The sequence below is a fragment of the Nymphalis io genome, chromosome 7 (genome assembly GCF_905147045.1).
Source record: "Nymphalis io chromosome 7, ilAglIoxx1.1, whole genome shotgun sequence".
Classification (NCBI taxonomy): Eukaryota; Metazoa; Arthropoda; class Insecta; order Lepidoptera; family Nymphalidae; genus Nymphalis; species Nymphalis io.
The window spans coordinates 580,632-593,095 of NC_065894.1; the positions used below are offsets into that span (position 1 = coordinate 580,632).

General features: G+C 33.9%; 2 protein-coding genes across 2 annotated transcripts in view; one reads left to right on the top strand and one right to left on the bottom strand.

Annotated features, from left to right (window-relative positions):
* LOC126769601 (terminal uridylyltransferase Tailor-like) overlaps window positions 1–12,464 on the top strand; it is a 598,301-nt gene that overhangs the window by 169,708 nt on the left and 416,129 nt on the right. The window lies entirely within an intron of this gene.
* On the bottom strand, window positions 596–3,148 carry LOC126769723 (translation initiation factor IF-2-like). The gene is made up of 2 exons (XM_050488641.1): window positions 1,480–3,148; window positions 596–838 (listed from the first exon to the last, which is right to left on the bottom strand). Exons 1-2 carry the CDS (start codon window positions 3,146–3,148, stop codon window positions 693–695), a joined length of 1,815 nt encoding a protein of 604 aa, XP_050344598.1. The 3' UTR covers window positions 596–692.

Here is a 12,464-nt window from a genome sequence, read left to right on the forward strand (position 1 = left end):
CTAATTGTCTAGAGGTTTGAGCGGTAAATTTAAAGGAATGAAGATTCGCATTCAAAATTTATTATATTACTAGCTACTCCCGTCCCTGTGTCGCCCAGGTAAAATAAGGGTCTAAATAAGAAGTTTATATCGTAATATTAATTCTATTGGGTCCAATCGGCATGATTTTTTTTTTAATTTACACAAAACTTTATTAAATTATAAGCCGATATGCCCAGTGCCTGGAAACTGTGAATCTTGACTGAAAATTGCGAGTTCAAACCAATGCATGCAATTTTTGCCTCTAGTTCTTTTATGTGTTTAATTTGTATTTATCATTTCATGCTTGTTGAGCACGATATGACTTATAAATAGGCAAAAATAGAAAAAACATTGTACGGAAACCTGTAGATATCGTTGCAAATAATTTTTATTATTAATTTTAATTACATGGGTATTCCACCAACACCACAAACCTTCTTCTCAAAGAGGAGAAAAGGCGTTACACAGCAGTGCGACTTTTACAGGCCGATACTTTACTTGCTGTTATTTGGTATAGGTTATATTACAGAAACATAAATAGGGAATTAAAACAAATATTATTTGTTCCAATAATCCTTTATTAGATTTAATGAAACATCTTTTTTAATTTGTTATTTACATTAAAATTACTTAATAAATAAATTACTTTAACTACTGTATCACACTACGACTTATTCAGTCTTATCAGAAACCGATGGGATTTCCACATTATCCGCCTTTATCGGTCCTTCTACGATTTCTTCACTATCCTTAGGAATAACGTTTTCTTCCTTTTGTTCTTCAATGTTTTTCACTAGCCCGCTGACGCTAGTATCGCCTGAAAATTAAAATTGTATAAATAAAACGTATGTACTTTAACTTGGTACATTACGTTACATTAGCACAAAAATTAGTATTTTAATTAGTAACTTATGTAATGTTTATTTCACAAAAAAAAACAATCAATAACGGTAAAATAAAGGTATTGCTTGTTATACACTAATGTAAACTATGCAACTATAGTAATAAAAATTAATAAATATAACTATGTTACATAACTGATCTTTTACCACCTATATATAAAATTAATTAGCACCATTTCCTTTTTATGCGTAATTGAATACTGGACATATATTTCTACGTCTATTACGACATATTAAACAATAATGAGAACACATAAAGCACACAGTTTGAGTTGATATTGTAAGGCAGCACACGACATTTATAGTTTTTTCTTTGTTTAAATACCTGAATATTTGTGCCTAATGTATTTATAGCACTATTAACTGCAGTTGACACAGATAATGTTGTACCGTTTACTACGGCGCCTATCGTACCTATAAGACCGTTTACAAAAGTTGTCCACGCTGTCACTAGGGAGAAAATAGTCATAGATTTTGTTTAATTATTTAGACAAATATAATATGATATAAATATATAACATTAATTGAATTTAGAATGTTTTATACTACAAAATACCTTGATTGGTTGTGTTAACGCCGGGCCGTCCCTTGAGCTCTACCTTTTGCTCACTATCATCTTTAATGATTTCGTTCCTAGGTGTCTCAGGATTCGGTGTTCCCTGTAATCTTTGTACAGCACTTTGAATACCCTTAATGATTGGGTTATTTTGCACAAGTTGTTGAATAGGACCATTATGTTCTTCCGTTTGTTGAGCTGGGACGGATTGGGATGATGGCTGAGCCTGTTGAGCTGGTGCTGGAATTGCATCTGCCTGAGTAGCATCTGGTTTTTCTGAGTTTGTTGAGGGACCGTTTGTATTTTGTGCTGATGCTGGTGTTGGATTTACTGGGTTTGGTTGTGCTGCCTGATTTGGTCCTTGTAGAAATTGTACTATGTTATTAAACGCATTAGAAAATGGTCGATTATTAGCAGGTGGTGCTGCGGTTTGCTGACCTTCAGCTGTCTGAGTTTGTTGTGCATTTTGTCCAGGATTTATAAGATTTTGCCATGTGTTTTGAACTTGTTGCAAAATAGCTTGTGGTCCCCATGGAGTAGGGGTTGGTGGGGGCACAGCGGTATCAGACTGGGCTCCGGCAGGTACAGTATTTTGACCTTGTTGCGCTGGAGGATTTATATTTACTGTAGGATTTGATCCTTGAATAATATTTGGAAAGCCAAGGCCGTTAAAAAAGTTCGAGATCGGATTAGTAGATCCAGTATTTTGAACAGACGAAGTTAAACTAGCAAATGCCTGTGACATTGTGTTTTGAAATTGATGCATAAAATGAGTAACAGGATTCGAAATTGCTGGAGCTTGAGAGCTTGTGGTAGTAGGTGCTAGGGTTGAAGAAGCAGTGTTACCATTTTGAGTATCGGGCTTAGTATCTGGTTGTGTATCGGGCTTAGCGTCTGCTTTGACCACTTCACGTTCTTCGCTAATTATAGATTTCGTTTTTGCAGTTTCATCTTCCTCTCTAATTATAGTAAGAACTTCAACGCCTTCACTTAAAGTATCAACGCCAACTTCAAATTTTTTTTGTAAGTTTTGTAACTGTGATTCAACTATTTTAAGTTTTTTCTCAGATTCCTTGGTAACTTGGTTAGAATCAGGCTTAAGATTTTTTGTAATTGTTTCATTGAGTTTCACAATCTGTTCCGTGAAAGCGTGCCTTAAGTTTTGTAAATTATTTTGGATGGCTGGGAGGTCCTCATTGTTTCCAAACAGGTTTTTTAAGTTGTTCGATAATTTCTGAAGGCCTTGGTTGAAAATTTTTTCAGTGTCTTCAATTGATTTTTTAATACCAAAAATGGCTTTTTCTTTCTCTCCATAATTTTCAGGGTTTTGAGTTTCATGCTCCTGACGTTGTGGTTCTCCAGGATTGGCTAAGTCGATATCAACTCTTTTGATAGTTATACTCTCGTCGTTATTGGGTACATAATCGTTGGAGTTTTCATCTAGCACTGTTGGTTCTTCGATGACCTTAACGGGTATATCGACGATCGTTTTTCGCAGATTATTGTCCACGTCCTTAACCGTGACTTGGTCTATTAATTCAGGCTCTAAAGCAACATTGTCGAGGTCAACATTATCGAGATCATCAAGTTTTTTTTCTGACGATATGGATGCTGCGCGTGCGTAGAATGCGCACACGCAAAGTGTGAGTATGAACGTGTTTAATCTCATGGCGGGCTAGCGGACACTGGCCCGGCGTGTAGAGTGTCGACATTTATACAGGGTATAACGGTGCTGGGCACACAAGCACCGCGCCTCGACCGACGCTAAATGTATTTGTCATTATTTGTGTTATATACTAGCGTTCCGACTCGGTTATCCTCAAGCTTTTCTCTAAGCAACTAGTAAAAATTGCCACATCGTTGTTAAATATAATATTTAAGAAATAAACAAAATATTTTGATAACCTTGAACTTAGATTTATAGAGAAGAAAATGATTTGCCTTAAGGATAATTTCGATGTTTCAATGCTTGTTTAACAGTTCTTGTTATAAGATTGGGCAATCATCTTATAAAAGGAAAAACGCAAGGTTTTTGAATCATGGAATTTAAATAAAGATAAAAATTAAAAAGTTATTCATCCGGACTTGAACGTCGAGGATAAATGGCGAACTCAACTGGAACCTGGAAATTGAGCAAAAAATATAAATTGAACATTTTAATGCCTGAAAGTGGGTATTCTCTAATGAGTAAGTACACACTGTTTTTCTGATGTCTCTTTACTACTTTCTCCAAAAAAGCCTTCATAGAACTAACTATCTAAAAATATTTACAATACAAGATATAGATACAATACGAAGATGACGAATTTTTTTGTTATTTATTTGTAATTTTCTTTATCTATATATCATCGTTTGTATATATTTTGTAAAACAAAAGTTTTTTCTGATATATTAAATATGTTTTTACGTTGACGACGTTTTTAAACGAGTTTTGATAAATAATAGTAAATACTAAACAATATTTAACCGATTTAATTAAAAGCTTTATTGTAGTTAAGCCTATTATTACTCCCTAAACCGTACGATTGAAATTTTTTTGCCATTTGAGGTCCTTTCTCTAACCCAAGACATTGTTTTTTCTCTTTACATAATAAAATAAAAATATTTTGCATAGAATGTTAATTCGAAAAGCAGTTATTTGCGGCAGTGTTCGGGGTCAGGAGTAACAAGAAAGTCTATTCATGTATTCATCTCTAGATGTTGAGGACTCATTCATCTGAACGGACGCGGATAGAATACAAATACCACTTAATAATACATAGATAAATTGTAATGATCAAAATATTATTTAAGTTTTTGAACTGAAAAATAAAATTATTTTATTTTCGTAAGGATAACCTGCGAAACCAAGATACCTTGTTCAGATATAAACATTTTATATTTTTTTTATATAATGAATCGGCATAACGTTCATAAGTATCCTTAGTTACTAGATTAATTATTTTAATATATATTTTTTTAATATAATATAATTTACTGGTGATAGGGCTTTGTGCAAGCTCGTCTGGGTAGGTACCACCCACTCATCAGATATTCTACCGCAAAATAGCAATACTTGATATTGTTGTGTTCCGGTTTGAAGGGTGAGTGAGCCAGTGTAATTACAGGCACAAGGGACATAAAATCTTAGTTCCCAAGGTTGGTGGCGCATTGGCTATAAGCGATGGTTGACATTTCTTACAATGCCAATGTCTAAGGGCGTTTGGTGACCACTTACCATCAGGTGGCCCATATGCTCGTCCACCTTCCTATTCTATAAATAAAAAAAAAAAAATCCTGGGACATTAATCACACACGGAAACCAGACAACTGATATGCTACATATACTACTTTTCTTTTGTAAATACATACTTATATAGATAACTACACCCAGACTCAGGACAAACAGACATGTTCATGCACACAAATGTCTGTCCTGGGTGGGAATTGAACCCACAACCTTCGACATGAAAGGCAACTATCTATTAACCACACTAACCGGCTCCCTAAATGAATTAATTAAATTAATTATCTAAAGTAAGTTTTTCTGATTGTTGTGTCAGACTTAAGAGCAGGCTGTAAGTACCACGGAATCTCGAAACAGCAGCTATGTTCTTTATTATCTAGTAACGATATAAAGATAGATCATTAATGCTACAAACAAAAATAAATATATATTAACAATGTAAGGTTATAAAATGAAGCATAAATACGCACAAAATTAATGAATTCCACGAAGCATTGTTTTATATAAAAAAAGAATTTTGTACCTTCAACAAAAAAGTTATTTATTTTTATAAACGACTTTACAATTTACGTGTTATCATATATTTTTACTGATTACATTTATCGGTAGCTTCTTAAAATTAAAAAAAAGCTGCACAAAGTAATAATATTTTGTATTGATGACGAAAGTTTCTGCTATTGTCCTAATCAATTATAACCTACTTTTTGAAAAAAAAAACAACAAATATTTTTAATTGGCAAAGGAAAAATTTCCTTGTAACATGCGCAATGTTGACAGTTATCTTATTTATCTTTGAAATAAGATACTTTTAAATGAATGAATGAACGAATGAAAAGATGCATTCGGGATAATCTATGAATAAAAATTAAATCTTCATGTCGTCGTGGTAAATCAAGTATCGAAGCGAAACCGTGGCCATACTTTGTAAACACTTTACACTCAATTCGTTAAGATGAATGTCAGTAATTAATTATTAATTTAGAGCATGCAATGTTGATAAACAGTTATAACGTCATTAAAAAATAATTATTTAATAAGTGCTAGGGTTCCGTGAGGAAATATTATTATCATATAAGATTGTATAGGAAGGGATTTCTCAATTATGGTGTCAAAACTTTGACCATGATTGAATGTGTGATTTATTATTAAGAATTCGGTCACAATCAAAAGTATAATTGATTTAATTTGTTATTAAAACAAAGGGCATAACATCTTATTTCCCAAGGTTGATGACGCATTGGCGATGAAAACGATGGTCAACATATGTTACAATGCCAATGTCTATGGGCGTTGGTGACCACTTACCATCAGGTGGGCCCATTTGCTCGTAAAAAGACAGCATAGTTTGTAACAGAAAAGTCGATGTTATGGCTCAGGCTATTTGTACAATGATTCGTTAATAAATATGATGATGACATCCCCCTCACTGATATCAGCCACAGCAGCCAATTTCAAGAGAGACCAGCCAACAGCGTGGGACATATTATAGTAACCAAATGTGTGCACAAACATAGGGGAACTCTGTATTCCCTAAACCTCATTATCAGATGCAACGGCAATCTGACACGACTCAAAACAGTTCAGGCGCAGAATCAGGCGCAGAATCAGGCGCAACGGCTTTACGTGAACTTTTCGAAAATATCTTTCAAGCGGTCGTGTTATTTCAACATCGATATTTATTAAAAAAAAGACGACATGTTTTATCTGAGCGTTCGAACTTGACCGGTTTATTGACCGATCATTTTACTTAAAAGTCAAATACCAAGATAGTAAAATTAATTATTCCGGTATTAAGTAAATTAGGACAATTTATAAATATTTATTTAAATTTATGTATTGGAGTGGTTAACTATGCAAATATTGATAGGTATATGTATAGTTGAGCTCGATGTACCGTTAATTAATACAAACTTGATAAACGGCTTTAGCGCCATACACGATAACTTGCATTGATCTATCATCGATGAAAAAATATATACGAAAAAAAAAGTTTATTCATTATCTGGACTTTAAAAAAATTGTACCCGTCTTATTTGCTTTCGACGTGATAGTTTGGGTTTACATTTTACAAAAGACTACGATTTGCGAATCAACGAGGAAACAATGCTACCGTTCTACGCGATTATAGATTTTGTAGAGTAGGTAGTTTTATTTAATTTTTTATCTGTTTTCTATATTAAATTAAGTATCTTATTATGTATGTACGAGTAAGTAAATATTTTAAGTTAACTTGGATAGACGTTTAAGGGAGAAGCCCGTATAAACTAACATTTCGTAGGAATATCAGCGTAAAATATAAATGTACTCAATGTTTTTCGAGATTAGCTTTTATTTTAACAGATCTTTGTTAAACATGAAAGAAAAAAATGCAAATTAAATATAATCAAATATCGAAATGTTATTTCCTTTAATCTTTAACGTTATTATTTCTAGTAGGGACCGATATAATATTTAATAATCTGATATTTTCATATAACTTCTGATGACCCAATTACTGTCTGGTTCTTAGCTCAAAGTTGCCAGCTTGCTGGACACGGTGCCACTAAACAGTTTTTTGAAAGGCTTTATTTAATTAGTATTTTTTAATTATATAATTATTTTGTATACCCTAAATTATCATTATATATTCTTCTATATATTATAGAAGAAGTATGCATCGAAGTCATATTATAAAAAAATATAAGTCGTATTACATTTATACATCCAGTTCTCACAGTTTTATTATATATTTGTATACATGTGTACAGACGTAAAGAAAGTTTGACCCAGAACAGTAAATGTATGCATATGTGTTACAGTGAAGGACTTGTGATGGACCCAGCGCCGGACCAATACTAGTTCTGAATACTATTACAGCCGGAGTAACATTGTCAGTTTGTTTGTGCATTTCCAAAACGAACACTTATTTTTTATTTTTTATAGAATAGAATATGAGCCAATAAAAATAATAAAAAATAGACGAGATGCCGCCTGATGGTAAGTGGTCAATAACGCCCATAGGCTTTGGCTTTGTAAGAAATGTTAACCATCGCTTACATCACCAATGCGCCACCAAACTTGGGAACTAAGATGTTATGTCCCTTGTACCTGTGCTTACACTGGCTCACTCACCCTTCAAACCGGAACACAACAATACCAAGTACTGCTGTTTTGCGGTAGAGTATCTGATGAGTGGGTGGTCCCAGACGAGCTTGCACAAAGCTCTACCACCAATATTTGGAGTACATGTGGATATCCTCGCGTGTTTCTGTATGATTACAAATGTATATTTTAATTATAATTCTGTTAAATATCACCTTATTTCGATACAGCCGTTCAATTAGATTCAATTATATTTATTTAAACGTAAATATGGATATTACCCTTTTCTCTATCCTTCAATGTTTGTGTCAGGTATGGTTGGTCTAGATTCACTTCAGCTTAGACGGGAAGCCGCACTTATAAAATTTTACTATTTAATTCTAGTGCATAGGGTGGATAGCACTGCTGTACGCGAATCAATATATTTATATGTTCCCGACAAATATATGCGTGGTGTTGGAAGACGGCAACATAGATTGTTTTGCTATCCACCTATGTGGCATTCTCCCCAAGCTAGCAACAGCCCCACTGCTAGGGCTGTTAAACTTTTAAATGACTTCGTACGTTGTCGAGATGTAGACATATTTTATGATCCCTTTTATACTATGTTCAAACAAATTTATATATTTCAGAATTTTAAAAATTAATTTTGTGGTTCCTAAATAGATTTAAGCTTATTTTGTTTACAAATTTTAATTCTATATTTGTTTTACTAAATTTTATTTTATTTATCCTTGTAGTATGTTATGTTAAATTAGTATGAATAATTAAAAAATGTTGAGTAATTAGTGTAGATATAAGCGACTTGGTGTAAATACTGTAATGCTTATATTTTCAAATAAAGATTATTATTATTATTAAACATTAAATTTAACATTAGTAGAAATCTTCATATGTATTTAGAAAAAATTGAGTAACTAACACTTTGTATATTCTCAATTTTCAATTGTTTTCCCGTTGTTTTCCTTTATCGCCGAGCACTATATGAATTATAACAAAAAATGTAATAAAAGAGAACTCAGTAGCTTGCCCAAGTATGAACCGGCAAGCATCATTTAAGATTCACGCGTTCAAGCCACTGGGCCATATTTCCTTATTACATACATAAATATAAATGCTTTTCGAGTTTCAACTTATTCTAAGAACACGGAATATTAAAAAATAAACAAAACCAATGTGTAACCTGTTTTATAACAGGTTAAAACCTTCATAAAAAGAATAAAGTAATACCTGCGACTGTTTAACAAATAAAAAAAAAACGTCACTGAACTTTTTTTATATATAAGTAAGTAAGTGGTTTATAGATTTCACCTTGATGTAAAGCGGCAAGTGATGCTGTTACCAGTCTTACCACACCTTTTATGTCATTACCGGTAAAGCATGGCATGTAAAAAACGAACTCATAAACACCGGATGTGCTCTTAAGATACATGTACACTACATTTCAACCAATCGAAATCGATGAATAGATAACAGATAATTAATAGATAAAGATGACGATCGCCCTTTACAATATTAACAAATATAAAGTTTGTAATGCTTCAATAATTTATACTTATATACATATATACTTGTGATAAGAAGAAATGTATTTAGCTCTAAATAATTTTATTTTATTATATGCGAATAGTTATATATTCATATGTACTCCGAAACAAAATGTATTATTTACATGACTTAGGTACATGATATTCATATAAAGTATATATTTTAAATTAGTTTAATATAACACAAATAATACTACAATATAAAAATACATTGATTTTTTATAAATAGATATTTCTATTTATAAAAAATCAATGTATTTTTATAAAGGATTAATGTTATATTTAACATTAATCCTGTATAAACTGTACAATCATCGACATATATCAAATTCGTCAACCAGGGAATCAATTCTACAAACAAATTGTCACTTTATCGCAATCAAATCGAAGCGTGATTTATCCGTCTTCCTATTCTTTAATTGAATTACCGACTATTGGTATAAAGTTAACAATTACGTTTGGTTTTGACATAACGGTATATGTTAACATCAATAGTCAAAGTTGGGTTGGAATCGAATCGGGAACGTTATAGATTATTAGAATGGGGCTCTAGTTAGAGCATGCTTTTAAATAGGCAGAGGTGGTGATGCTTCAACGGTGAACAAAAGTGTGACGAGGAATGGAAAGGAATAAGACTTATTCAACCGAAAGGCCGCATGTGAATCTCATTGAAATACTACACTGAATATATTAATATATATATTCCATTTATTTATTTATTATAGAACAGGGCCGCGAGGTAAGTGGTCACCGCAGACCAAAAACATTGAAACTGTAAGAAATATTACCTATACTTTACACCATAAATGCACCATGGGAACTAAGATGATATTTGTATGTCATTCTAGGCGTCTGGCGATACTTGTTTGTTTCCATTTTAGTGGGTAATAATCCCACATAACCCGGTTACAAACAAAAGGAACCGGCTTCCTTGCTGAAGGTTTCCGCAGCGTGTAAAAAAAGAAAGTTACAAGATAAAGTCAAAGAACAAAAAATATTATTTATAATTAAAACATATTTACACCTAATTCTATTTCATAAAGTAATTTATTTATTAAATTTTTGTTTTCTTCTTATTTTCTGGTTTACTCAGCCTTCAAACCAAAACTCAGCAATGCGAAGTATTGCTTGGCGGTAGAATGACTAGTGAATGGGTCATACCTACTACTTTTATATACCTATATATATATGTCATATAAAGAAGTATTTATACCACACCTTTTTTTTGTTTTCGGGGAGAAAAGGCATTTACGCTTGCCGCCCGATCCGGGACCGGGACGGGTATGTGGGACTCACGGGGCTGAAGGCCCCATCCTACCCACTAAAACCTCCGCGGTTTCCGCCTCACCGCAGGCGGCGAGGTTAGGGGAACGCTGTGGCTACCACTGCGACCCTGCCAGCAGCCGTCGCTAGAGGTGAGCGACCCACCTCTAGTTTTTTATTGAGGTTGTCTCCTCTTGGCCCAGCCGGTTAAGGCAAGGCCCTCGATCCTACCACAGGTTGACGCCTGGATGGGGAAACTAGTTTGAGAAGGCGGTGATAACAGTCTGTCCACCCAGCATAGACACCGAAACTGGGCGAACCTGCCTCTCCCTCCTCCTTCTACATCCTCCAATCTCCGGCAGCCCGAAAGGACCCCGGAGACCACCTACTTGCCACGAAGCCATATCTTCTCCAATATCATTTATATCGTCTATTTATCTATGTATTGAAGATTCCATAATCCTTACCAATATTATAAATGTGAAAGTGAGTTTGAAGTCGATCATCATTATCATCAATTTTTTATACGCGTCAGGAGCGCCGCGGACGGAAACTACTTAGTTACAGTTACAGTAACAGCCTGTGAATATCCCACTGCTGGGCTAAGGCTTCCTCTCCCTTTTGAGGAGAAGGTTTGGAGCTTATTCCACCACGCTGCTACAATGCGGGTTGGTAGAATACACATGTGACAGAATTTCAGTGAAATTAGAAACATGCATGTTTCCTCATATTGTTCACCGTCAAGCACGAGATTAATTTTAAGCACATGAAAATTCAGTGGTGCTTGCCCGGTTGTGAACCCACTAACTAACTGGTACCTATTCTTTTTTTTTTATAGAATAGGAAGGTGGACGAGCATATGGGCCACCTGATGGTAAGTGGTCACCAAACGCCCTTAGAAATTGGCATTGTAAGAAATGTCAACCATCGCTTATAGCCAATGCGCCACCAACCTTGGCAACTAAGATTTTATGTCCCTTGTGCCTGTAATTACACTGGCTCACTCACCCTTCAAACCGGAACACAACAATATCAAGTATTGCTGTTTTGCGGTAGAATATCTGATGAGTGGGTGATACCTACCCAGACGAGCTTGCACAAAGCCCTACCACCAATATATGGATTGTACCCAATTAACTTTTGTTAAACTCATATAGGCCACTTTTGATGGTATTTGTTTCGTATTTACGCCGGTAGTAGGGCTGCAGGTCCGCTCGGTACCACCCACTCATCAATTATTTTAGAACTAAACATGAAAAAATTGCATGAGCAAACACACATACTTCTAATATTCTTGTGATTTGTCTCTAGTTTTCTAACGCGTTTGTCGTAAATTTTGTGTGTTTCATATACTGGTTTATTTTACGTAAATTATTAATATTTCGATGAATATAATATCGCGATATATGTATACATAATATAGAATCTCACTACTCTTGTTACTATTAGTTTATTGTCTTGGCTTATTCATCTATATCCTGTTTACGTATTGATTATATCACTAAGTTAACTGACATAGACCTCACTCACGCGTAGCCTTGTAGCGGACTGTCAAGACTATCCCTATGAAATGGGAATGAGTTAGACTTCATTATAGAATTTTTAGTACTGTTTATAGTTTTATTCATATTCCTAACATTAACATTAGTGAAAAAAAAGTATAGTCTTTATAAAAAAAAAATTTAAAGAGCTTTCTTTTAAATTTAGAATATAATTATATATATATCAGAAGAAACGACGGGAGAAAAGGCTGGCACAGCGTACAACGACATAACTTCATCTAAATAATGTAAAGGGCCTGTAATAGTGACATCTGTTTTATCGGACATTGAACCCCAACAAGTTGCACGTCATCTTGATTTTACCGT